This window comes from Rhizoctonia solani, chromosome 11 (genome assembly GCF_016906535.1).
Source record: "Rhizoctonia solani chromosome 11, complete sequence".
NCBI lineage: Eukaryota > Fungi > Basidiomycota > Agaricomycetes > Cantharellales > Ceratobasidiaceae > Rhizoctonia > Rhizoctonia solani.
In genome coordinates this window covers 1,841,747-1,867,315 of record NC_057380.1, presented here as the reverse complement: position 1 = coordinate 1,867,315, position 25,569 = coordinate 1,841,747, and the positions used below count along the sequence as shown (strand labels likewise).

The 25,569-nt window shown below is 46.5% G+C and overlaps 7 protein-coding genes across 7 annotated transcripts; 2 read left to right on the top strand and 5 right to left on the bottom strand.

Moving 5' to 3' along the window:
• Positions 1 to 510: 510 nt before the first annotated feature.
• Positions 511 to 4,563, bottom strand: RhiXN_10608 (uncharacterized protein; the record flags this gene model as incomplete). Its single annotated transcript, XM_043330424.1, has 1 exon — positions 511 to 4,563. The coding sequence occupies one exon, from the start codon at positions 4,561 to 4,563 to the stop codon at positions 511 to 513; it is 4,053 nt and encodes a 1,350-aa protein (XP_043184521.1).
• Positions 4,564 to 4,822: 259 nt separating this feature from the next.
• On the bottom strand, positions 4,823 to 6,670 carry RhiXN_10607 (Retrovirus-related Pol polyprotein from transposon; the record flags this gene model as incomplete). The annotated part of the gene is made up of 1 exon (XM_043330423.1): positions 4,823 to 6,670. The coding sequence occupies one exon, from the start codon at positions 6,668 to 6,670 to the stop codon at positions 4,823 to 4,825; it is 1,848 nt and encodes a 615-aa protein (XP_043184520.1).
• A 1,758-nt stretch (positions 6,671 to 8,428) lies between these two features.
• On the bottom strand, positions 8,429 to 9,151 carry RhiXN_10606 (DDE superfamily endonuclease; the record flags this gene model as incomplete). Its single annotated transcript, XM_043330422.1, has 2 exons — positions 8,429 to 8,913; positions 8,962 to 9,151. The coding sequence occupies 2 exons, from the start codon at positions 9,149 to 9,151 to the stop codon at positions 8,429 to 8,431; spliced, it is 675 nt and encodes a 224-aa protein (XP_043184519.1).
• Positions 9,152 to 12,556: 3,405 nt separating this feature from the next.
• On the top strand, positions 12,557 to 17,336 carry RhiXN_10605 (Retrotransposable element Tf2 protein; the record flags this gene model as incomplete). The annotated part of the gene is made up of 5 exons (XM_043330421.1): positions 12,557 to 12,566; positions 12,612 to 12,799; positions 12,857 to 13,902; positions 13,986 to 14,955; positions 15,021 to 17,336. 5 exons carry the CDS (start codon positions 12,557 to 12,559, stop codon positions 17,334 to 17,336), a joined length of 4,530 nt encoding a protein of 1,509 aa, XP_043184518.1.
• Positions 17,337 to 18,865: 1,529 nt separating this feature from the next.
• Positions 18,866 to 19,673, bottom strand: RhiXN_10604 (uncharacterized protein; the record flags this gene model as incomplete). Its single annotated transcript, XM_043330420.1, has 4 exons — positions 18,866 to 19,100; positions 19,194 to 19,366; positions 19,422 to 19,541; positions 19,593 to 19,673. The coding sequence occupies 4 exons, from the start codon at positions 19,671 to 19,673 to the stop codon at positions 18,866 to 18,868; spliced, it is 609 nt and encodes a 202-aa protein (XP_043184517.1).
• Positions 19,674 to 22,170: 2,497 nt separating this feature from the next.
• Positions 22,171 to 23,536, top strand: RhiXN_10603 (mitochondrial carrier protein; the record flags this gene model as incomplete). The annotated part of the gene is made up of 7 exons (XM_043330419.1): positions 22,171 to 22,301; positions 22,353 to 22,524; positions 22,570 to 22,622; positions 22,651 to 22,983; positions 23,033 to 23,129; positions 23,289 to 23,409; positions 23,463 to 23,536. The coding sequence occupies 7 exons, from the start codon at positions 22,171 to 22,173 to the stop codon at positions 23,534 to 23,536; spliced, it is 981 nt and encodes a 326-aa protein (XP_043184516.1).
• Positions 23,537 to 24,107: 571 nt separating this feature from the next.
• On the bottom strand, positions 24,108 to 24,655 carry RhiXN_10602 (SH3 domain-containing protein; the record flags this gene model as incomplete). The annotated part of the gene is made up of 2 exons (XM_043330418.1): positions 24,108 to 24,464; positions 24,599 to 24,655. 2 exons carry the CDS (start codon positions 24,653 to 24,655, stop codon positions 24,108 to 24,110), a joined length of 414 nt encoding a protein of 137 aa, XP_043184515.1.
• Between the last annotated feature and the right edge of the window lie 914 nt (positions 24,656 to 25,569).

Genomic DNA, 25,569 nt, shown 5'->3' with positions numbered 1-25,569 from the left:
GGGCAATGTGCTTTGCAGCGATGTACCCTACTATCTTCCGAGTGTTTTCTGACCAATTCCTATAGTCTTGAGCTTTGTTAGCTAGTAACCTCTTAGGATTCTCTGATTGATGCATATGATTTCGCTTTCTCAATCCGATTTTTTCTGTGTCGAATTCTCTATCCCTTGTATTCCCCCCAGGCACGTTGTCCCTTTGCTTGGACGTGGAAAGGACTGAATTCAGAAGAAAGTGCTGATTCCCCTCGAACCACTTAAACCTTTGAAAACTTGCCGGGCAATACTTCCCTGTCCTATACGCTATTTGTCTTGGTTTGTTGTGTGCGTACTAGCAGGCAACGTTTGCGGTGTTAATAGTTCATTCAATCGCTCATTCAGTTTAGCTAATTCTATTGTTAACCGCTCCTGGCTGGACTTCCAGTCCGGACTCTGTCGACTACTAACGTCTTCTTCGATTGACTTTCTAGCTGCTATTGGCTCGGGAGTGCATGGGCGCACTAACGCTGTGTAGGATCAAAGGGTTTGGTAGGAGTCTTGAGTAGAGGCTTTTTCGTTGATTTCAGACCCGTTGTCACTCGTATTCTCGTTGTTGCTTAACTCTTTGTAATCCCATTGACTGGAGCGATTCGTCTTGACGTTGGAATCCGGTTGAATTTCGATATTTTTCAGAATTTCTTTCATTTTGTCGAGCTGCTTCTGTATGTCCTGAGATATATTATTATCATGTCTCAGCAAGCGGTCTTCATGCCATGCGATTTTGTCCAAGAAGTCGTCCCATGTAGTTCCTACAGATGTATCTATATACAATGACCAATGTTCAGGAGCGCTGTTCATGATCTCCGTAATTAGTTCAGATTCAGTCCAATCGCTAAATAGAGTAAGCATTTCGGCCTTCCGAACAATGTAGTCTACCGGTGTTTCATACGGGTTATCTCTGTCTCTGAATCCGGCTTGAAGAGCTTTGGCCTTATTTCTGTCTATCAGCAATCGATTCATGAAGTGTATTGTTATTGCGCGTCTCAAACTTGGCCAATCGGCGGTGATGATTCGTCGATAAGTCTTATCTAGTGCATTAAACCATCTTAGCGCTCGACCCGTGAGTCTTGATGGCACTTGTCGTCCTAACTGTATGCGTGCATAGATACCGTATTCAGCTAAATTATTGATGGATATGATCCATCTGGGTAATTCGCTGGTATTGCCATTCCATTCTGGAATGTTATCCGGCTCAAGTTTAGGATCAAAGTGCACGGGCTTAGGTCTGAAAGATCGTGCGCGTATAGGATTCCTTATAGGTACGTCACTATACTCATCTCCTGATTCGTCAGGTGGATCCGGAGGATCGTTCCTTGTCCTTTGTTGAGGATGTTGGTCTTTGTTGGAGCTCTGATTTGATTCATGGGCACAAGGCGAGTCTCCTTGGTCGCATTTATGACTATATTGACTGCTAACGGAAGCTTGCGACGTTTCATCCTGAGACGATTTGCTGAATCTGCGCGAGCTGGCTAATCGGCTCCTTACGTGAGTAGGTAATGTATTCCTATTTCGTCGTGCCTTAGATGCGGTTGAACTACTGACTCTATTCGACCTTAAATTCTTTGCAGTGCCGAATGCTTGGTTAGTACTTTGTCTTGAGCTGGACCTTACAGGCAATCGAGACAGCCGTGATGTTCGTGCTGCGGCGCTCCTAACTGTAAATGTAAAGTTGTCTTGGTACGACGGACCGGTTATATGCTGCAGTGCCTGTTCCTCCGCTGTGCCAGATGCTTGTGTATTTAGTGAGCTAATACAAAGATTAATATCTGGTTTGTTGGGCTCGATAGCTTCCGGCTTGTAAGTCGAGTGTTTACGTTCCGCTTCCTGATTGTACTTGTACGAGAGGGTTGTCGATATATCCAACTGATCTTCTAAAAGTTCGTATTGGTATAGATGCTCTCTCATTGGTGTCGAAGCTAACGTGTCGTTGTTGCTCCTGTCTCCTGGATTGGATACTTCACTTGTAACCAAACCATATGGCGTAAGCTTATCAGGCGGTAGCAAGTATTCATGATCGGTCGGCTTGGTGAACAAATGCGTTATCGAGCTTGACATCCCTGATATAAGTGTCGAAGGTAGTTCGGGGTCTTGCGACATAGGAGTTTCGACTCTTACATCCGATATTGTTAAGCCGTTTGGACTCTTTGTATTAATTACCGGCGACCGGAGTCCTTCGTCAGTAGATATTGATGAATGAATACTTATTTGATCGATATTATCACCTCTGCTTGGTGTAGTCGGCTCTTCTGGTACTAGACAATCAATTCCAATATCTGAAACTAACTTTGCTTGACTAATAACTGGTTCGTCATTAGCTGATTTCTCAGGTAATACGATTCGGAGCTCAGTGTCAACGGCGCTTGACTCGGCGCTTGACTCGGCGCTTATGCCTAGGGCCATAGGCTGGTAGTCGGGACTTAGATTTCTAATTTCCGATGGCGCTAGGGATTCAAATGCGGCGTTCGCAGCAACGCTAATGCTCGGGACTAATACTACCGGTGTACCCGATGAGTCGTATTCATGCAACGCGTTAGAGTATTCTGTGTTCACAAGTATAATAGGTAAGCTCCTATGGGCACTGTCTGGTTCTTCACTGATATGTACTAGCGTCTGCTCGCTAATCCAATTCCTTAGCTGCTTGGAGTGCAAACCAACATGTTCATTTCGTAACTCAGAGCTGATACACTGGGTATCAAAGCTTGGCGTAAGTGTCTTATGTTTCATTTCATAATGCGAGCTTTCCGGAGGCTCGTTCGAGTCTTGCGTCGATAGTTTGTGATCAATTGTACTTACAGACGATGCCGATGAATCAATTGAACTAATAGTCACGCTTCTTTCTCCACTATTGATTGAAACGTCCTTGAATATACTAGTGTTAGTGGTAGCATAGTCGGCTGCACTTATTTCAGTCGATTCAGAGCCGCAAATTGTTTCAGACAATGCTGAGTAAGGATCACGTGACGGTGTCGCTTGTAGCGCGCTCTGAATAGTGTCGTTCTTGCCCATGTCAATTTTATCCACCAATAAAGATTGTTTGCTTGCTTCAGACTCAAAGATCCTTACGGATGATTGCGCTGGTAGTAATAGATCATTGACAAGTCTAGTCGTGTGACTGTTGTTACACAGAGACGAAGATTCCGAACTCTTCATTGACGCGCTAAGCTTAGTCATTCGCTGGGCCAACTTGCTTGATTTATCAGGCAATATTGTCGATATTGGATGCTCCGGACCGGGCGGTCTTGTCGAGTCTAAAGTTGAATGGCGTTCAATCTCAATAACCGCTGAGTCAGCTGTAGATGTATGCGAGACGGTAGGTTCTGCGTATATATCCATTATTTGCTGAATTTCACGGATAGTTTCAACTAGCCAGTCCTTCATATCCAGCGATAAATCGACTTCCAGCGGTTGAAAATCTGGAAAATTTCCCAATGTTTCGCTGCAAACACCCGTTAGCGTCTCACCATGTTCTTGCTGACTAAGTGGTTTGTTTGGCGCGTTAGTCAATAGGTCTTGATTTAAGCATGGCTTAGATTGTGACTGTCTAGGTAAGCGACTAGATAAATCTTGTTCCTTTGTTTGCCTAATACTGCTTGAGGTGTGTACCACATTGTTATGCGAAGCGTCGATTGCTTGTTTGGTTATCATGGATGAAAATGGATCAGTTGCATTGTGGAATTCGTCTGGTGAATGACTAGCTTGAGAAATTGATAATCTGCTAATTGTCCTAGGAGCTGCTTCCTTATAGGTTAAATCATTACTTATAGTCCGCTTAGCATGTGTATTAGATATGTGAGTATCTATACTAGTAGGACCATGACTAGTAAGGTTAGACGGCGTTCCTGTATGCTTAGTGATTCCATTCGCGCTACTAGTTGTAACCAATGCGTGCGAATGACCAAGGTTACCAAAAGAGTGATGACAATTTATGTGTACCGGATCACACAATGCTTCATCTGGCAATGGTGTAGTACTTCTGAACTGGTCGCGCGTCATCCGGATTGACTCATTGTCTGGTTGCTTAACAGGTTTGGCTAAGCTCTCCTTTCTTGATGTAATACCATTGCGTTTTTTGATTGTAACTAAAGGCTGAGCTAACTTGTTGACTAATAGATCGCTTAGCTGTTCATTAGATGCAATATCTTTTACGGCTTCTACTGGTATCTCATTATCAACAATGGGTAGCGATTTGTTGACAGACTTCCAGACAGGCAATGCTGGGCTATTGTCACACTCTAGAGTAAACGTAGGTGTCGATACGGATACTACTTCCAAGTCGAGAGGGGTGGACGGCTGAGAATTGTTGAGTGATGAGTAGCTTGAGCTCATCGTCATATGATTAGGCTGAGTACCCTTAACCGTTTCAAGGTTGCTAATGGTACTTCCTGCTGACGCATACATGTACTCAATGCTTGCTCTAGGACTTGTATGCCAATTCAGATGTCCCATTGGTTCTGAATGGGGCAGTCGAAGCTTAGCTGATGACTGAAACACTTTGGTCACTCTGTAATCATCATCGCATGTAGATGACATGGTAGGCGATTCGATTAGTGTTGTTTGAGTTGGCAACTTATCATGTGATAACTCATGTTGACTCTTAGCCTCGTTAGGTAACCAGTCCGGTTGGGAATTCAAATTTATTTGTGAGTTATGCTTACGTGGATCACCTTGTGGATGATTCGTTGCAGGTAAATGATTAGTCAATGACTTATGAGGCAAGTCTTGAACTGTTATAGACTTAGTAAGTATGTCGTGCAACCTTTGGATTGATCATTCCATTTGATCCCTAAAGCTAACAGCTGCTACTTCGAACGCATGCGTCAAACAAGCATTTGGATGCCGGCCATTCTGGTGTTAGAAGTAGTAAGTTAAATTCATTTGATTGCCGAATGATCTTAGCAACTAGACTATTATAGGCGATATGAAGTTTGCCGTATTCAGGCCAGTAATGTATGTCTTGGGCAGGAATTAACTTATTAGTGATAAGGCAGGTTGGTCTGAATGTAGTAACTATATCTAGTAACTCAAATAAATGTACGGCCCATGTTTCACATGATTGGTTTGGAGTGTAACTGTCTTGCTGAGTCGGCATGGGTAGATTATATAAGTTGCGTGCCAACCGCCAAAGTGCTCTTCTGGCTCGGCTAATTTCCGGGTCCAATCGGGTCTCAGAGATAAGTCCGGCACTAGCAGGCTGAAACAAATAGTCTGCTATTTCCTTATCTGTAATCGCGTACGCGGGGGTATCAGGCAAATACGGTAAGTACTTCCTTAGTTCTGGACTGCTAGTCGCCGATGAACTACGGCTATCGTGTGGTGTAACCTGTTCTGTTGAGTGTCGGGAGCTAGTAGTCTCCTCGTGCTGCCATGTTCTAGGCTGTACCAGCCATTCGTCTAGCTGTACTGCAACTGTTGGTGCGTACTTGCTTAAATCCAAACTCTCTGCAACTGATTCGTAGCGGCGGTTGTATGATATAGCTTGGTCTGGCGAGCATTGGGAGCTAACCGTTGCCTGACCTCGTCGAGTCTTAGTCTTAGTGTGCCATTCCTCTGGCTGTCTTACCGTTGCGGGTAAGTACTTAGACTCTGTATCAGGTTCAAAGCTTAGTTGACTGCCTGAGGCTTCGCAGCCGTTGTCCGTGTTGTTGACCAGGTAGTTATCCTGCATTGTATCATAGCTGATGCTATGATTCAAAGGATTGACTGGATCCTCACTGTTGTGGTCGATCAGGCTGCACGGCGGATTGCTTAGGGCGTGCGATGGGTCACCTGCAGTATACGGTGGGTCGCGTGGGATGCACGGCAACGTTCTCTCAGTTGACGGTGAGTAAATATCTTTCAGCAATGATTGTTTAGAGCTTAATTGTTGATATGAACGTTTGTGACGGTCGTCCATATAGTTTTCAACACGTTCATGCTGCGCCGTAGCCGTGCGGGCCTCATGAGTTGATGTAGACGATGAGACAGCTTCCTTGCGACGATGGCTTGGGCTGAAAGGTGCGTCGCGCTCTCTGAACCATTCCTTAGATGTATGTATGCTACTATTGTGTGCTCGACGAAGTGTATCTTTGTTAACCACTACTATGTTGTGCGTATCCGAGACCGTGAGGCTGTTGTTCTCGTGCTGGGAGCGTTTGTTACTAATGCTCCAGCATTGAGAGCTCTGTTGGGAGCGTCGGCTTGAGTTAGACGTAGTCTCAGTGTTGTTGGCATGATTATTATTCGTATCTAAGTACATCCTAAGAGCAGCATCTAAGTGTATACAATTGTCATTCATGTCTGATGAGTAGCGCGATTGGTGCTTTGGTCTAGGGGGCGTTGTCGACCGGGGCTGAGCTGTTGAGGAAGTGGAAGGGGTAGCCTTGGAGTAATTGGTCATCAGACCATGTTTGCGAGCGTCTTGATGGGCTCTCGGCAACGGAGTCGTTGAATTGGGCAACCTGGCAGCATTGGTACTGTTGCTGAGGTTGATGGAGTGAGTAGGAGAGGTAAGAGGGTGAAGAGCGGCGGGCTGAGGGGTATCAAAGGCAGTGCTTGTTGACGGCACCTGTTTCAACGTTGTAGAGCGATGATCCCTTGTTGTCCGAAGCCCTAATTCAGATCTAGACGATCTGTGCAAGTGTTCCGGAGGCTTCCACATGTAGTGTTAGTACGACTATAGTAGTAAGACTAAGTACAAGTAAGAAGAGACTACAGGTAAGAATTAAAGATGTAACCAACGCGAAGCCCTGCGGTGGTCACCAATGTTATAGAGTAGGGTTTTAGGGACTATGTAATTAAGTACAAAATATAATAAAGTGATTAATAGATCAGTTATCTATGGATATAAAAGGCAATAGACTAGCTATATTAGGTTAGTAATCAGGGTGATCCCTACACTTAACAAGTAATCAAGCGATTACTGCAGATGCAGGTGGTTGGTTATGCTTATACCTATAGTATGAAAGTTAGTATTGAGTCTTAGTTACCTACTACAATTTATCTGGATTTGTTAGTAATTTATTTGACCGAGATCGCACTCAGTTAAGGTGTATATGCCGCTCTCAAGGCCTTAAACTCTCCCAACTGACTTACTCAAGAGGTTCAGGGTCGCCCTAGAGCCTTTCCTAGCTACCCAGTATCTGTTGGGACCTTGCTAGAGGCTATATGCGCCGAGATACCTTACAGGTTAAGTTCAGTGAGCTTAAGAGGCTAAGAAAGCGAAATAAGACACTCTAAACTAAGTTAAGAAGATCTAATAGATCTTCAAGTTCACACAAGGGGTAAGAATGGGATGAAAAGAAGGTTGTATTCAAAGGGTCTCCCTCAGGGGGTTTATATACCCCAGAGGGAGAACAAATAACTATATACATGATGTACCAAAGGGGAAGTTACATGAGAGGTACAGTCTGAGCTATTTGATACATAAAGACCAATTAGTCCCAATAAGTCCTAGTGGGATAGACTCAAGGCTATTTACAGAATGTTCTAGAGCATACATGACTAAATTACATTAGTGTGAATGCTAAAAATAACCTTGAGGCAAGGTAGGATCTCATAGAAAAAGCTAGAAACTTAAATGGTTAGTATCTCCATCAATTTGGCTCAGAATCAGACGATTCCTTTTTAGGAGCTGAGATGCCGGAGCCTCCGACCTATTGGTATTTGTCCGCATAGTAGTATGCCTATTTCCCGCCGAGATATCGGCGTCGGCGCGCCCCGCCGACCTTTGGCGCTTATTTGCAATGACTAAGCGCCGGCGCTTGCATGCTTACTTGCACTTGTTCTATGGTCTATAAGTACCGTTCCTACATATAAATGCATGATACAAAAAATGCTATAAATCATAGAAATAATATTATGACCACTTCGCATAATCAGACGTGTATATATGCAAGCGCAATGAGGAAATAAAGTATAAAAGGTCTTGTAGCACCGCCAGTTTCCAAATATAGTAATATTCATGCCCATATTTGGATAGAGCAAGTATGATTACCCCAGTTCGCACTATTCACTATTGGCAATTAGGGGCGCATATGTCTAAATTAGTCATTCCATAACAGCAGCACGCTTCTCATTTACCTTTCGAACTTCCTTCTCTCACGCGCACAGACCATGTAGATAGTGTGCTTTGTCTATATATACAGCAGGGAAATTGCTTGGAGACCCCAAGTCAATTTTACCTTGTCTCATACCATTGAGGAGGAACATCCCCAGCCAGCTAAGTAGCCCCCTTAGTAGTTCAGTAGCTTACCCCCATTACGCTTACCACACCTCCAGGGCTAAGCCCCCCTTGCCAGTAGTATAGTCAGTAGACGGTTACCTTATGTAACCCTAGTATAGCCTTAGATAGTAGTCGCATAGCCTTGTTTGTAGTAGTACGGCCCCAAGCGCCCAACCCACTAGCGTGTGACCAACCTTACAGTTGGGTCACAACACAATTGGTCAGATATTGATCCCTTCCGTTGTTCCAGACAGGCATGTAAACACTTTGTATCTGATTGATCCCAACCTTCTCAGTACAAAGGTTGTGCAACCGCATGCACATTTGCAGTAGCTGAGCTTGTCCCTCAACATTGTGGGCGTTGAGCGGCATGTAAAGTCGGGAGAAGCACCCTTGCAGGGCGCGCATTCCCCACTCCACAGCTTGACGTGCAACTGTGACCTTGCAAGACTCTTGTCTTCTCCTTTGCTTCTCTTGATTATTGCCTGGGAGTGCCGCATTTTTTTTAAGCGGTATCTTGATCCTCTGAGACTTGCCAACCCCAAGCCTTGGGAATGCACTATCTGCAATAAGAAAGAACCCATCAGGGGTTTTTTCTCTCAAAACTTGATAGATTGGGCGTGCAACATTTGAGTCATGCCAGCTCCCTGGGGCATTCACAACAGCTGTCATGATTGTACCTTGTGTATTCCATTAAATGAGTTCAAAATATTCAGAATAAAACTCACCATTAGGCAAAAACACAATGACGTTGCTAACTACATGTGCATGTAGCCAGCCATTCCAATTTGCGTTCTGCTCATTGTCCTTGCCGCTTGCCATGACAGGGAGGTTGAGTCCATCCATAAAACCAAAGGCGCCCTTAAGGTACTTCGCATGCTTGTGTTTCTTGTTGAGTAGATTGGAATTAGCTTGCATTGTTTGCCGGGTAGGCCAAGCCAAGTGACCTTTGGGGATTTGACTTAACAACTCCAGTAAGATATCAAGAGAAAAATCGATATAGCAGGACACGGTGGAAGGGACAAGGGCAAAGATAATTTGGAGCAAAACTTTGCTCATTGTACTGCAAAGAAAGTGAAGCGCAAGCCCCAAACCTCCAGCAGCGTCCAGTGAACAAGCGCCAATACAGCTTGCTCCAGCTTGATTTGTGTCAGTCCGCTTGATTGGGCGTGATTCCCAAGCTTCACAAAAGCCGGAGTCTATCAAATAATCAAACGTTGCCACATCTACACCCAGTACATGGATGTATGCGCAATCTTCACGACTTTGGTAGATAGACTGCCAACCCAAGGTTTCCATCGGGACCTGCTGGAGCTCTGGCCATGTAAGGTAATACCGCTTTCTCTTTTGAGGGCGGCAATTGGCTGCGTGCTGTTGGCGTTGAAGCCATAGAAACCGTAAAATGACAAGATTGTCCTTGTCAAGTAAGATTTGACATACAAGATCCTCCTCTTTGTAGTCAAAGCATTCAAGGGAGTTCATTGTACCAAGTTGTTCAATTACATCCTTGACCTGTTATACAGCCCTTTATATCCTTTTGTAGCTTTATATATGATGTATGATAACATATGCCCACATACAGTGGATAATTGGGGCAGACTTGGTACGGGAGCAAAATTAACTTTAATTAAAATTTTACTTTTAGAACGCAATTTCTATTCACATGGGCCATGGCTTACGGAAAGGCAATGCAGACAGGTCTACTTGTTGGACCAAGCTTGCACAGCTTCCTGTGTGCAGGCCAATTCCAAGCCATCCCATCGGAACATTTTAGAAGACCAATTTTTTCTAAAATCCTTACGGAAAGACACCCATGTCACAACTAAGCTTGGACCTATGATACAAGTAGTTTAAAGTCTGTGGCCCTATCACCAATAGACTATGAGACAGAGAGGGCCAACAAAGGGCCAAGGGGTATGGTGGGTAGAGGGCGACTAGGCCTGGGTTATGGGTTCTTAGTAAGGTGCACTGATGGCCAACTAGGGGCCTGGGCAAGGAGTAGGAGTAAGCTTAGGATGAATTGACAAAGAGGTCAAGTCTTGCTGTTTAGCAGCAACTTGACCTGGTTTATATACATGAGGAAAGCCACATCAAAAACAACAGTACTAAATAGTGAGTCATTTACAATTTCACATCATATATCAAATATGTCACGTGATCTTGATGAGTCATAAATATACCAAAAAAGGAAACTGTCTTGGAAAAAAGGTAGAAAATGTTGTAGACACAGTCGATACCAGGGAATTTATTCCCATTTTCTCGGATTTAAACGAAGGCAAACGGAGAACATTTTCGATCACGTGACTTCGGCGCTTAAATCATACGCTAAGCGCCGAGCCACGTCCCCATCCGCGCTTAATCAGCATACGTAGCCACCTCCACCTATGACGTCATCATGACACATCAAATGACACGTATGCATGAGTAAGGCTGACCGACTGCGGAGCGGGGTTCTTATTGGTTATGGTATTGGATATAACATATTTGTAAATAGCACTTCTGTAGAATATATAAGGAGGCCAACCAACCATGGTAACACCCAGGTCAATTACCTCTTGTCACATCCCCAATCTGTACAAGGACCTTACAGTCCAGTAAGCACTTAGATACACGCCTTAAGCGTTGGATCCACTGTACATACGTAGCTCACCGCCGCCTTATAGCGCGTGGTCATCGTAGTTAGGTAGTTCGTTGTCGTAGGTAGTAACCCCACCGCCTTAAGCGGTTCCTTACTTAGTACACACGGCCACAAGCGCCTGCTGCCTTGACGCCCCTTACGGACGTCTAGGACAGAAAATAGTAGAAATTCATGTCATGCTGGTGAAGGTCATGACAACCCACCAATACAGTTTGGGCCACCTCCCAGCATGAGAGTCAATCCTCAGTTTGTTTCATGGGTATGATCAAATAGCTCATAACAGGATTAGGAAATTAGGAGAAACGTTTCACTTTCAAATACCTATCAACCCAACATCAAGCTCTGATTTGGAACTGTGCGCATACAGTCAATGCCCCAACCCCCTATCCAATGTTCAGAGTAAGACTTGTTTGCGCAAATTTTTGCGTAACCAAGTATTGTAGTGAGTGCTGTCACACTTTATGAGCCACATTATTGCTGTAGGACAACAATCTAACGCTTGTTTCTGCTTGCAGGGACTGGGCACATCACAGACTTGCACCCCATAAAACTATTTGTAGGAGCCCGCACTTAGCTCTTCATAATTGATTGAGCTGCTTAGCTAAGCTGAAAGATTGATGAGTGTCGTAGCACACTCGATACCACGGGATTTATTCCGATTTTCTCGATTTTAAACGAAGTTAAACAAAGAACATTTTCAATCACGTGACATCGGCGCTTATATCATACGTTAAGCGCCAAGCCACGTCCCCCTTTGTGCTTACTCATCACACGTAGCCACCTCCACCTATGACGTTATCTTGACACGTCAGTGACACATATGCATGAGTAAGACCAACTGCGGAGCGGGGTTCTTATTTGATACAGTATTGGATATAGTACATTTGTAATTAGCTAAGTCTGTGGAATATATAAGGAGGCCAACCGACCATGGTAACACCCAGGTCGATTACCTCTTGTTGCATCTCTCAACTGTACAAGGCCTTAGGCCAGTAACTACTAAGTCTCCCACCTGTACTCGTTGCCTTAAGCAACTTCCACACTGTAGATACATAGCTTGCCATTGCCATTAGGGCTTTGGTCATTGTACTTAGGTAGTCAGTTGTCATAGGTAGCCCCCTCACCGCCTTAAGCGGTTCCCACTTAGTTCTATACGGCCACAAGCGCCGCTACCTAGACGGCCCCTAAGGATGTCTAGGACACTAGGTAATCAACCTTAAGTTGGTTGCAAACCGTGCCTACCAGCACCCACCACACTTAGCCCAACAACGAGAAGGAACCCTGTACTAGCACGAGGGAAATATCGGAGATTGGGATCGCCTTTTGCTGTTAATAATCAAACCAGCGTCGTCCCCTCCTAGTACCAAATTGCTATAAGGCAGGAATTCCCTATCGCCCGCATACCCCGGTTGCCGCACCTTTTACCAGCGGACCTAGACAGCCGATACACCCGCTTGCAGAGATTGGATTCTACATCACGCCCGCCCACGGCTGTGATTAGTAATTCCTACTGTTCAACGCTAGGTCGTTTGACGCAAGGTCTTAGCGATCAAGTAATAAAGCGCTCATAAGTCCTGACACAGGCATCTACTAGTTCCCCCACTTCCACCATTACATCCCGCACCCCTACTCGCTTGTCCTTGCGGGCATCCTCTCACGCTGGCCGCTCCTACCCCACTCCTACTATGGCAACCCGTTCCCGGACATCCTCTTGAGCCCAGTCCCCTTTTGATCTGAGAGACCTGGGACCCCGACTTCCGTCAACCACCCCTATCGAACTTGGGGAAGTCTCCCTCGAGCGGGTTACCCGCCTCCTCCTTGGCCTCCTTAGCCAAGTCAAGAACCTCAAGCAAAAGCTTGAAGAAGTCAAGGAAACGGGGATCAAAACCCAAACCAACGTCGAAAACATATCCCAAACCGTCGATGTTGTCAAGGATGGGCTTTGAAGCCTCCAACTCCATGGGCCAAGGACCCCAGAAGCCAAGCCCCCGGTCGTGGAAGCAACGCCACGCCCCCTACAAAAAACCAAGCCTATTGGATTGGTTAGTGGGCCCTCCTTCTGGCCCGAGCAACCAAAGGGGCTCCCCAGCTTCGCCCAACCAGCCCCCCAGAGGGCCATACCCCCGCGAGTCCCTTCTCCCCTTCTATCTCCGCGTCTCCGATCCCCCATCGGAGCATCTGCCCCTCCACCTCCGGCTCCAGCCGTCACCTATCCTGCCCCAGTCAAAGTAGACCACCCAGATGCCTATACAGGCAAGATCAGGAGTGAAGCCAAACAGTGGCTCACAAGGATGTTGGCCTGGACCCGGCTGAATTTGCGCATGTTCCCCACGGACCAAGAAGTCCTATCCTTCCTTCTGATGAATATGAAGGATTCCGCAGGGGCATGGGCACACCCACACCTTGACCAGCTCGGATCACACCGGGCCATCATCCAAACGGTCGAGGGATTCAAAATGGAGTTCCTAGCAGCATTTGGCAACCCTGACGCCACAAGGGCCGCCGAGCGGAAAATCACCACTCTTACCCAGTCCGGCACATGCGCGGACTACATCACAAAGTTCAGAACCTTAGCTATGGAACTGGACTGGAACGACGCGGCCCTCCAAGGCCAGTTCGCCCGTGGCCTCCACTGGGAGGTCAGCCGCCAAATTGCCACCCGCAAGCACCGACCCCGCACCCTCCTCAAGCTGCAAAACGCAGCACTTGTCATTGATAATGCTCTCCGTGAAGAACGTGCTAGTCACCCACCAAGGGACAGTAAATCTAGCAAAGCATCCAACCCCGCAAGGGGGACGAGTACCAGCCAAGCCACAACTGGTTCGAAGAAACTCTCCGACGACCCCAACTTTGTGTCGGAAGAAGAACGCAATTGCCGCCGCGCCGCAGGCGCCTGCATCAAGTGCGGCAAAATGGGTCACAAGTTTGCGGAATGCCGCACGGGCTGGAAAGCCACCCCTATTGAGGACAAGGGGAAGGCTAAGGAAGCCGCCAAAATTGGCAAAGACTCTGAGTACCAATCGGGAAAAGAGTAAGGGTACCTGCTGCCGCGCGCAGGAACCCCAAGGACTCTGGTTTATGTTTGGAATTTTGTAATATATCATCTACCAATAGAATTACCCCACTCTTCACAATTCCAATACAGCCAGAGAAAAAAGCGGAATCAATAGAAGTCCTGATAGATTCAGGCGCTACATCATCATTCTTACATCCCCGTACCGCGGAATCACTCCGCCTCCCACTCATCGATCTCCCTTTACCCCGTACCGTTACTATGCTTGATGGGTCGAGCCCCCAGGCAGGAAAAATCTGGAAGAAGGCAGTACTTACCTTCACCTATGATGGCAAAAAGATGACGGAAACCTTCCTCATCTGTAACACCGGCAGTCACGCGGCCATCCTAGGTTTGAAATGGTTAGACGCCCACAACCCGGAAATAGATTGGAACACGCGCACCCTCTCCTTCCCACACACTCCGCCAGAACACATAGCCATTGCCGAGGAAGAAGAAGCTGACCCAAACCCTTTAGAAGGAGTACCCTCCAAGTACCATCAATACGCTAAGGTATTTGGAGAAGAAGAATTCAACCAGCTTCCTCCCCATAGGCACTACGACATAGGGATCAAACTCACAGAAGAAGGCCCGCTTAACTTGCCTCTCTATAGTATGACCAATGCCGAATCCGCCACACTCAAGGATTGGCTCAGGGACGAGCTCAAGGCTGGGAAGATCCGCCCCAGCAAATCACCCATCAGCTCCCCGGTCATGTTTGTCCCCAAGAAGGATGGCTCCTGCCGCCTAGTAGTGGACTATTGTTGTCTGAACAACCGGACTAAAAAAAATGTGTACCCACTGCCCCGTCCTGACGACCTAATGGCCCAACTCCGCGGCGCCAAGGTCTTCACCAAATTAGATCTAAGGTGGGGTTACAATAATGTCCAGGTCAAGGAAGGCGACAAATGGAAAACAGCCTTCCGCACAAAGTACGGTCTCTACGAGTCCCTGGTAATGACTTTTGGTTTGACAAACGCCCCTGCTGCCTTTCAGCACTTCATGAACAAATTGTTCAAGGACCTCCTGGATGTATGCGTCATCATTTACCTTGATGACATCCTAATCTACTCTAAGGATGACGCAAACACACCCAGCACGTTCATGAAGTCCTATGGCGCTTAATGAATAACCAATTGTTCTGTAAAGCATCCAAGTGTACATTCCACGTCACCTCAGTAGAGTATCTAGGAATAATTGTATCAGATAAGGGATTCAGCCTGGATAAGCTCAAAATCCAGGCGGTCCAAGAATGGCCTACACCCACTAAGGTCAAAGAAGTACAATCATTCCTGGGTTTCGCCAATTTCCTACGCCGCTTTGTTGCCAACTTTAGCCATATGGCCAGGCCATTACATAACCTGGTCAAAAAGGACGTACCATGGAGATGGGATACTAGGGAGCAAGAAGCATTCCAAGGGTTAAAGGACGCCATTACCAACGCGCCAGTACTGTGTCACGCTGATCCTGCCAAACCGTACTTCTTGGAGACGGACGCCTCAGGAGCAGCACTAGGATCTATACTTAGCCAACGGCAGGAAGACGGACGCCTACATCCTCTTGGCTTCTTGTCAGAATCATTCAAGGGGGCTGAGCAAAATTACGACACACACAATAAGGAGCTCCTAGCGATCATTCGCTCCTTTGAGTATTGGCGTATATTCTTGGAAGGCACTGCACATCCCATTACTGTCTTCACGGACCACCGCAACCTGGAGTATTGGAAGGAGTCCCATACATTCAACCGACGTCACGCCAGATGGCATCTACTACTAGCCGGGTACAACTTCCAGATTGTCTACCGTCCGGGGAAACAATCAGGGAAGCCAGACGCACTCTCACGCCGATCGGACCATGCCAATATACCACCTGCCGACCAGACTATGCTCCCCAACCCTGTCTTTGCCAACGTAGCCCTAGTCACGCCTGAGAAGGAACTCCAGCGCCAAATCAAAGCCGCCCTAGACCAAGACAAATCCTTGGAGGAAATATTACAGTTCCTCCAAAACGAGTCTAAGGCACCCCCATCCATCAAGCGCACCTTCAAAGATTACCAAATGGAGGCAGGGCTCCTTTTCTACCAGGGACAAATTGTGGTACCAGATGTTAGCACCCTGAGAACAGATCTCCTCCAAATCTTCCATGATAGCCCCCTAGCAGGGCACCCTGGGAGGCAACGAACGCTGGAATTGGTTTCGAGGAATTACTACTGGCCCGGCATCCGAGCGGATACATACTGGCACGTGGATTCCTGCAAAACCTGCCAAAGAATCCGGAAGCCAAAATACGCTCCCATCCCCCCGCAACCACTAGAACTCCCATCAAGGCCCTGGCAACATATCTCTTACGACATGATTGTTGACTTACCCAAAGACGGCAATAGCGATTCCATCCTGGTCATTGTGGACAGTTTTACCAAATACGCTATCTTGGTGGAATGTTCCAAAAAACTCAAAGCACCAGCGCTAGCGGACCTATTCTTACAACACGTCTGGAAGCGATACGGTATGCCCGAGAAAACAGTGTCAGATCATGGGAGGGTATTCAATAACAAATTCCTCAAAGCCCTGTACCAGCGGTTAGGAATAGACCCTCATTTTTCCTTGGCCTACCACCCCCAGAGTGACGGGCAGACAGAACGGGTGAATCCTACGGTTGAACACTTCTTACGGGCTTACTCAGGAGTCAATCAAAGGGACTGGGTTAAATGGTTACCGATGGCAGAATTTGCCTACAATAACGCAGTACATAGCAGCACTGGCAAATCCCCATTTAAGGCTCTGTATGGTTGGGAACCTACCTTAACCCCATCCAACGTCCCAACAGATGTGCCGGAAGCCGATGAACTTGCTGAGGCAATGGAAGCTCAATGGAGGGAAGTAGAAGCTGCTCTACGGCAATCCAAGTCACGAATGGTTGCCGGAGAAACAGGAAGCCCGGTGGAATTTGAGGTGGGAGAAGAAGCTTGGCTGGACGCCAAAAACGTCAGACTCAAAACCCTAAGTCCCAAGTTAACGGAACAAAGGCTAGGACCCTTTAAGGTTATTGAGAAGATCTCCGACCAAGCATACCGACTTGAACTTCCCCCAACAATGCAAATCCACGACGTCTTCTACGTGGGATTATTATCCAAAGTCAAAAGGGACAGTAGTAGAACCTTTGAAAATTGCCCGCCACCAGTAACCGTGGATGGGGAAGAGGAATACAAGGTCGAGGGCATCACAGACGCAGAGGAGCGGGATGGAAAATGGTTCTTCAGGGTCAAGTGGAAAGGATACGGGTCAGAAGAAAACACGTGGGAACCCCGGGAAAACCTAAAAAACGTGGAGAAAATTTTAGAAAAGTACAAAAAGGAAATGAAAAAGAAGGCCCTTGGCGCTGCCAAGGCCCTTAGAGGGGGGGCAGTGTCGTAGACACACTCGATACCACGGGATTTATTCCGATTTTCTCAATTTTAAACGAAGTTAAACAAAGAACATTTTCAATCACGTGACATCGGCGCTTATATCATACGTTAAGCGCCAAGCCACGTCCCCCTTTGTGCTTACTCATCACACGTAGCCACCTCCACCTATGACGTTATCTTGACACGTCAGTGACACATATGCATGAGTAAGACCAACTGCGGAGCGGGGTTCTTATTTGATACAGTATTGGATATAGTACATTTGTAATTAGCTAAGTCTGTGGAATATATAAGGAGGCCAACCAACCATGGTAACACCCAGGTCGATTACCTCTTGTTGCATCTCTCAACTGTACAAGGCCTTAGGCCAGTAACTACTAAGTCTCCCACCTGTACTTGTTGCCTTAAGCAACTTCCACATTGTAGATACATAGCTCGCCATTGCCATTAGGGCTTTGGTCATTGTACTTAGGTAGTCAGTCGTCGTAGGTAGCCCCCTCACCGCCTTAAGCGGTTCCCACTTAGTTCTATACAGCCACAAGCGCCGCTACCTAGACGGCCCCTAAGGACGTCTAGGACAATGAGTAAGAGTTGGCGATATATCTACAACCAAACTCTACTATGCCCAAATCAAGACGCTGAGAAGAGCCCCGCTGTCTACCTAATGGACTACCATACCGGCTTTAAGGAAACGCGCGCAACAGTATTCTTTTCCCATAGTTGCTCTGTCCCTTTTTGTTATATTTCTTTGAGCAAATTCGATCATGGGACAGCAAGAAACTATAGGAGAAAGAAGTCAGGAGTCCGAATGATGAGCTGAAAAATATTAAACTTGTAGTAGTATAAAACCAGGTTGAATTCGAGTACTTTGTAGTAAGTTATATTTATTGTAATTCAGACTATCGCCGAACCTTTGGGCGCAGTCGTTGTAACCCGGTGCAGAATGACTGACATCATCATACATCTGAGAGTAACCATCTAGTTAGTGAGAATTAGTACTATAATTTGCACCTGTTACGTTGAAATAATATGTGATTGCATCTACATAATTCAAGAAAATGTACAAACGAAGCTAAGGGGCGCTAGACCAAGAAGTGAAGATATCGGGTGTGCTTCGATACCAGCGACGATAGAGCCAAGCCCCTAACCCATCTGGGAAAGTGATCCAGATCTCTTGTCCTATCCATTGCCACAAATTTCGTACAGTAAGTCTCAACCAGAAATACAGGGAGTGGTTCCAAGTGTTGACTTTGTGCCATCCGGAATAGGGTTCAGTGTACTATGCCTCATCCTCCGAATAAAATCATGTGCTCGTGACTCTACAATGAGGCTAAACTTGCCCTTATCGCCCCATTGGCCAAGAAAGGCCCTCGTACATACAAGAGCACACCTGTAAATCACTACGATCATAACGCAAGTATCCAAAGATTGAGATGCGAATCTCACCCTATGTATAAATATATAAATATATATATGTAGATCAATATTACACACCAAAGCTACGCTAATAATAGAAAAGACGCCCAACAAATACAATCATTCTGTGACAGGAACCTCAAAGAAGCCTTCTGCCAGAGTTCCAACCTCCCCGCCCAGCTTCTTCGTCGCCTCCTTGATCTCATCTACGACCTCTTTACTAATACTTGTGGGATCTCTCGCGTATATGTCCAACCCAGCAGGAGTGAATAACGTTTTTGAGAAGTAGGTTACCGCCCAACCTTGGTCGGGGTCGTATCCAAGGACCTGCCATTTGGACGTAGCAATCATTAGCCTAGTAGATGGATATAAGAATGGGAGCTATCGTATAAGATACAGAGCATACCAGCCTTTGCCCCTCCAGTGGTATGATACCGCGCTTACATACCCCTCAGGTGCGTCATGAGGAGTCGCAACCAGCGTGTCCACGCCGACAACTCGACTTTTTGGACTACCTGGAGAGCTACGTGATCGATATTCAACAACGTCATCAAACTTGATGGTGGTTGACGATGGGGAGACGAGTAACGGAGAATATGTGATCGTTACATCTGATCGGCTCTGTGCTACTGAATCAATATTACTTGCAGCCCGGGGCAGTAGGGAGAGGACCAACCTTCCACAGAGGTAACGTAGAGAAGACAACATGCCATTTCCCCATGAATTTATCAATGTCAAATCGTTCTCGAGATAGTGAAGGGTGGAAGGAATCCGGATGATGAACGGTAATTGATGGCTGAGATGAGGCTCGGACATAACGAGATAGCGATAGCTAGTACTAGATTACTGCAGTGATGACTGTGGAATGAGACGAAGTTGTGGGACGGTGGTCGTCGTCCGTGAAGCCAACATGTAGGCCTGACGACATGACACCCCGCGCTTCGGTCCCGTCGATCAAAACAAGCTAAGCGCCAGACTCCCAAGAATTTGAATGCTCAATCAAATACCAAAATCGTGGAAGTTCGCAAGGGCTTCAGTTTTCCCTACATTCTCAGAGCTTCACAGACCCTCGATGAGCCGCGTTTCATGCTATCCTACAAGCTTAGTGTGGTAGCTATTAGTCCAAACCCAGCAAGGCGCGTGATGACTAATCAGTCCGTAGATTTCGCGAGCCTCTAAGAGCGTCCAGAGTACCAGAGGTACCTCCGAGTAACTCGCGAACTCTACATGTAGCCATTGCAATTTTGTTAATATATATCGAACTGATATAGCACAAAAGCTTGATTTGGTTAACCACTTTTCAGATACTCGATGAATCTTTGTTGTTCCTCTTGATTTATGCCTGTACGTTTTCGCGAAAGGGTATATAAAGACCCTGTAAAAGCTAATTCACGCATAAAGCAGTAAAAAGACGTAGAATCAAAGTTTAAGAAAAGTTCATACATACTAGTCCCAGGCCCGGTGGTTGATTCTCCTGCTGATTATCTCATGCATTACACAGTACTCTGTACACTATATACCCTCTGTTCTACCACAGCCACCGACCCCCACCCATGACTTCTCTCTTGGGTCCCGCTCTATCCTCTGTTCCTGGGTGGTCAAACTAATATATAATCGTACTGCTAGATCCTGATCAACCTAATCATCCAAGTAGCTTCGCAAGGAGTACAGCGAGACAAGATCTGTCATTTCATCGAAGCTGCAAAATGAAACAAGGATACCTATGTATCAGAATACAGCACAGAAGTCGAGTGGGAGTGATATTTATATGTGAATAAGCTCATAATACTTTGCTCACATCTCCATCGTTTATTGTCTGAATACAACATATGCACACTTGTTATATAGCTGAGATGCTATGCTACTGATATGCTATCTTATTGATATTTTATGTCTATTTATTCCCAAGTTACACTCGCTACAACGAAAATCGTGTTTTCTGTAACAGGTTTTAAGGCGAACCGCATAACAGCATTCTATCTGAATTACGTACTGCGAGCTTAGACGGGACCTCCTGCTGGGTAGAGGAATTGACTGGTAGGTTATTAATACTACCCTGGTTGATGTGCCGTCACCTGAACGGTTTTTACCTCTCTCTTATTTAGATATTTAAAAAAAATCATATAAACGACCCAAGTCGGCCAAGAGACAATCCATTACTCTTATTATTGGAGGACGAAATGGCTGAAAACGTTGATCCCAGAAACCTAATCGAACAAGGCCGACTCACTGGAAAATAAGTGCCGATTAAACCCACAACAATTCATCTTAAGCGCGTTCTAGGGTTCACCTCCGAAGAAAACACCTCGAATGGCCCAGTAGAAACTCATGAGGAATGTGTGAGCTCGTGCCTGTAAAACATGACACTTGTACTCTACAAAGCGCTGGCATAAGTTTTAGAAGTTCCCCCCCGAAAATTCGTCTCCAAGCTTCAGTTAGATTCTCGTTTGCATATCCCACCCATCGTCCTTACAAGATCTCTTTATTGAAACGTACTTCGGAAAAATGAACTTAATTGGTAAAATTAACACTGGTCCAACCACCCAAGCTGTTACCGTCACAGACGTTAGTGATTCAATGTACGGCCGTATAACGAACACACAGTGAGTTCTGTATTGACAGAACAACTCACGATCAATGCGAACACATGAAAAGGCCCATTTTCAAAGCACATTAGAACGGACCGACTAAATGAAATCTAGACCTCTGAAAGATTTTCTGAAATACAATCTCAGTTGAGCCTCGTTACCCGTCGTGCGACCCATATATGCGCATACATGTACACAACGCGTGCTTATAGCTTGAGGCGACATGGGCATACCAATACCCTCGTACCACCCCATTGCCCAGCCCCAGTGATTAGCGCAGACCGCAATTGTCACATTATACTCCCGAGCCTCATGGCGTGCGCGGGCCGATTTAACGCGGGTGGGAGCCAGGATAACGTCACTTTGTCAATTAACCCTATCGTAGCTCGACCCTGTGATATCACCAAATTGTCCGATGAGGCAAAAGAAGGGCGCCGAAGAACGTAAGTGGCCGCCCCTCGAACATGTTCAAAAATCATAAATTCCGAGGTATGGTCGGGAGAGAGCAAAGCAACCAAGCCACGTATTGCTCTTCAATACCAAACGGCCTATAAACGAGCTCGTGAGGGCGTCAAGCAGGCGCTCAGCAACCGGTGAAACGCGTGAACTCGGCTGGTCAGCACCGCCCTGATCCGAAGAAGCACAGCCACGAGTTGGATTTCGGATCTGGATAAGTTATCCCTTTCAATCCAGTCCAGCCTAGTCACGTCTCGTTTTTTTTCTCCTGGTGCCTCGACCTCGTGTCATTCGTCTGTCAATCAACACCCCTACTGTAGTGGCGCGGAAATAACTTTGGTTGGGGGCGAATAAGTGAGGAACTTGAGGATAACCACCACCATGTCCTCGGAAAAACGTGGCCGTATACCGTTCTTGTCGCCTCAGACTGCGTCCTACTTTGTGGCAGGCGGCATAGCGGGTGCTGCTTCCCGAACTGTTGTCTCGCCTTTAGAGAGGTTGAAGATTATATTGTAAGTTGTAGTTTAACCAATTATTTCTTGCTTTTAATGTTTGTATCATAGGCAAGTCCAGCCCACAGGCCCAAATAGCGCATACGTGGGTGTATGGCCGTCTCTGGCGAAGATGTGGCGCGAGGAGGGATGGAGAGGGATGATGGCTGGTAACGGCATAAACTGTTTGCGCATCGTCCCCTATTCTGCCGTACAGTTTACGACGTATGAGAAGCTCAAGAAGGTAAATTCATGGCCCAACCCTCCCTTGCCCGCTTGCTAAACATAGATCATTCCGACAATTACCCCGCCAATTCTACCAACAGCTATTTACCTCGGACGGTACGCAACCACTCGATACCCCAACCAGACTGCTAGCAGGTGCTTTGGCCGGGATAACATCAGTCACGACTACCTATCCGCTCGACCTCGTACGATCCCGTCTGTCTATTGCATCCGCTTCTATTCGCATTCCAACTCCCGCCGCTGCCCCTACCCCACCTCCTGCTCCTGCTCCCGCACCAATGCCAACTGCAAGTGCACAAGTGATTGGTGCACAAGGACGTCGAACGATGTCTACCCTATTACAACATCCGTCCCCCGTACCTGGACATCCTCCTGCTCGGAGACAACCTGTGCCTTCCATGTGGGGGATGACACTCAAAGTCATGCGAGAAGAGGGCGGCATTCGTGGGCTTTATCGGTGCGTTCAACTTTGCACCCCGTCGAATAATACTAATTCCATACTTTAGTGGTTTGATCCCAACGGCCGTTGGAGTCGCCCCATACGTTGGTATCAACTTTGCAGCCTACGAACGTCTACGTCAAATTATGACCCCCGATCCAACGGTAGACTATTCGGCTCCGAGAAAATTGATGTGCGGTGCTCTGGCTGGATCCATCTCTCAGACTCTCACGTATCCATTTGATGTTTTGAGGAGAGAAGATGCAGGTTTGTTGGCGTGTCTATCCCCGAGCGGTCAGATACTCAGCAAATTTCGTATTTAGGTCGTGGGCATGCAATCCGGCGTGTTGGGGTACAAATACAATGGTGCGATCGATGCTCTTCAGACGATTGTCAGAGTGGAGGGTATGCAGGGATTGTACAGGGGACTGTGGCCTAATCTACGTACGTTTTCCGACTAGGGTACTCGACTCCTTTCATCTAACCTATTCCTGTAGTCAAAGTCGCACCAAGCATAGCCACTTCCTTCTTCACCTACGAAACTGTCAAAGACTTCCTCAACAAATCATAGCTTCACTTAAAATATCTCTAGACTGTGATTACACAGCTAGAATTGCTGCGCGTCTTATGTCATATGAATATGGCTATGCTTACGATTTCCATGCTTTGTTATACTTAGAGACATTTTTGTTTATTAGGACCCAGACTAGTAATATTACCATAAGTTTCTGTTACCCTAATTCAGTATTGGTTGATCTGGTCCAGGCTGCCGTGTGATCAATTACAAACCAATGCCCTATGATTGGTTTGTGCGAGTCATACTGGCAAGATTTTTCTCGGTGACATGATAGCAGTGGATTGACTTGAAGTATTGTTTACACCAGTATCATTTGGATGAGTCGCTTATGCTTTGTAGACCAGTGATCGACAGAATCGGAACCAAAGCACGTCTCATTGAAGAAGGGTGATCACTAACCTAAAAGAGAATACATGTGATAAGATATCAATCTTTACTAGGCGAATCGGGTAACCATAAGTACAGAGCGTCTTCCTTCGAATAACGTCATAGGTCATATCTATACCTTGAACCACCAGCTCAGGTACAAACCAATAATCGGATACTAAGTACAAACTACCCACAGCTATTCGCCATCAGAGTCCGTTTCTCCTTCGCTATCAGAGTCTCCTTGTCCTCTGAATCGAAGCGGAACCAGTATTACTTCCCGATAATCAACTATGACCACATGGTTACTCGGAAACCATCCCCTTTCGCCCCGTATAAGTCCATCCCACCATCCACTCGGTAAGGTATTAAGAACTTCTATCAAATCGCCCCGCACGAACGCTATTCCGTTATCGTCATGGGGCGTGTAGTCGTAGATTGCTTGGACCCAGAATAACGTCGGGACATCTGTTAGTAATTCCTCCATGATGTGGGTGGTATATGGGTCGCGGGTCAGTTGCGAACTTGTGGTGAGCTGCGGGTAGGCGTCCGACTGCTATAAGCAGGGAAATATTGCTGTTTTGAATTTTTGGCTCAGGGGGATTGTCATTTAAACCGACTCATCGAGAAGCCTTTTACGAAACTACGCATGGTCTCTTGCCTCGTCCGATTGCAAGGGCGGAGGCTGACGAGCATGGCATCGTACGCGTGCTGATGCAAAACATCGGGCTGAAGCTCATTGGCCATGGGTTGTGGCTTGCGGGGTTCCTCGTGAGTGACACGTGCTGTAACTGGGGATGATTTAGGCTGCATACTCCGATTCAGAACCCCGACACGATTGGGATCATGTCTTCTTATGATTAGATTTGCATTCCCGGAAAATTAGAGGGCGAGACTAGGATACAACAACTTGTTGAAACGCTGCGCAAGAAAATTACTCAGTAATCGTGGTACGGCAGTATGGTGGAACAGTACAGGTAAGTCGTCATATAATTTTTTCCCCATGAGTCGCCGCGCATACACATAGGTATTAGTTTCTGGCAAATTTGTTGGGCGGCTCTTGCCACTCTGCCCACCATAGGTAAAGCGAATATGCACGTGTGGTACCGGTATTACCCTGATTCACGCGGTGCATGATTTACTTGGCGTTCACTATCGTATCAATTTCATCAGAAGGGTGGTATATTAAAGCATTGATGGAATGGGTCATCCAGTCCCGGGCTTCGCGGCGCGTTTGAAGTTCAATATTATGGGACCATACAGCTGCTATAGGCGTGAAAATATTCTAGGAGATGCTCCTAGGCCTAGGTCTGGAATGCTTTTTTTATGTGTCAGGTCACTTTTTGTCTCGATATCTGGCGGGGAAGTTGGGAAACCCGAAGGCGCTAATCAAATTAGAGGAGTAGGGTCAGTTGCAACTGTGCTCTACTGTATAACGGGGTTCGCTCCCTCATCTGTTGCACCGCTTTTTAGCTATACCCGATGTAGCAAACAGATCGGTTTGATACAAACAATCATGTTGGTACATGCGCTATCAACCCCATATAATAGGAGCCCAGTGCGACCCCCCCCTTCTATCTAAAGCCGGTCTTGATTTATTCACTTTTTCGTCACTATTGTCTCGCGTCATCGCACGGCCTCAGTCAGACAAGGATTGTTTT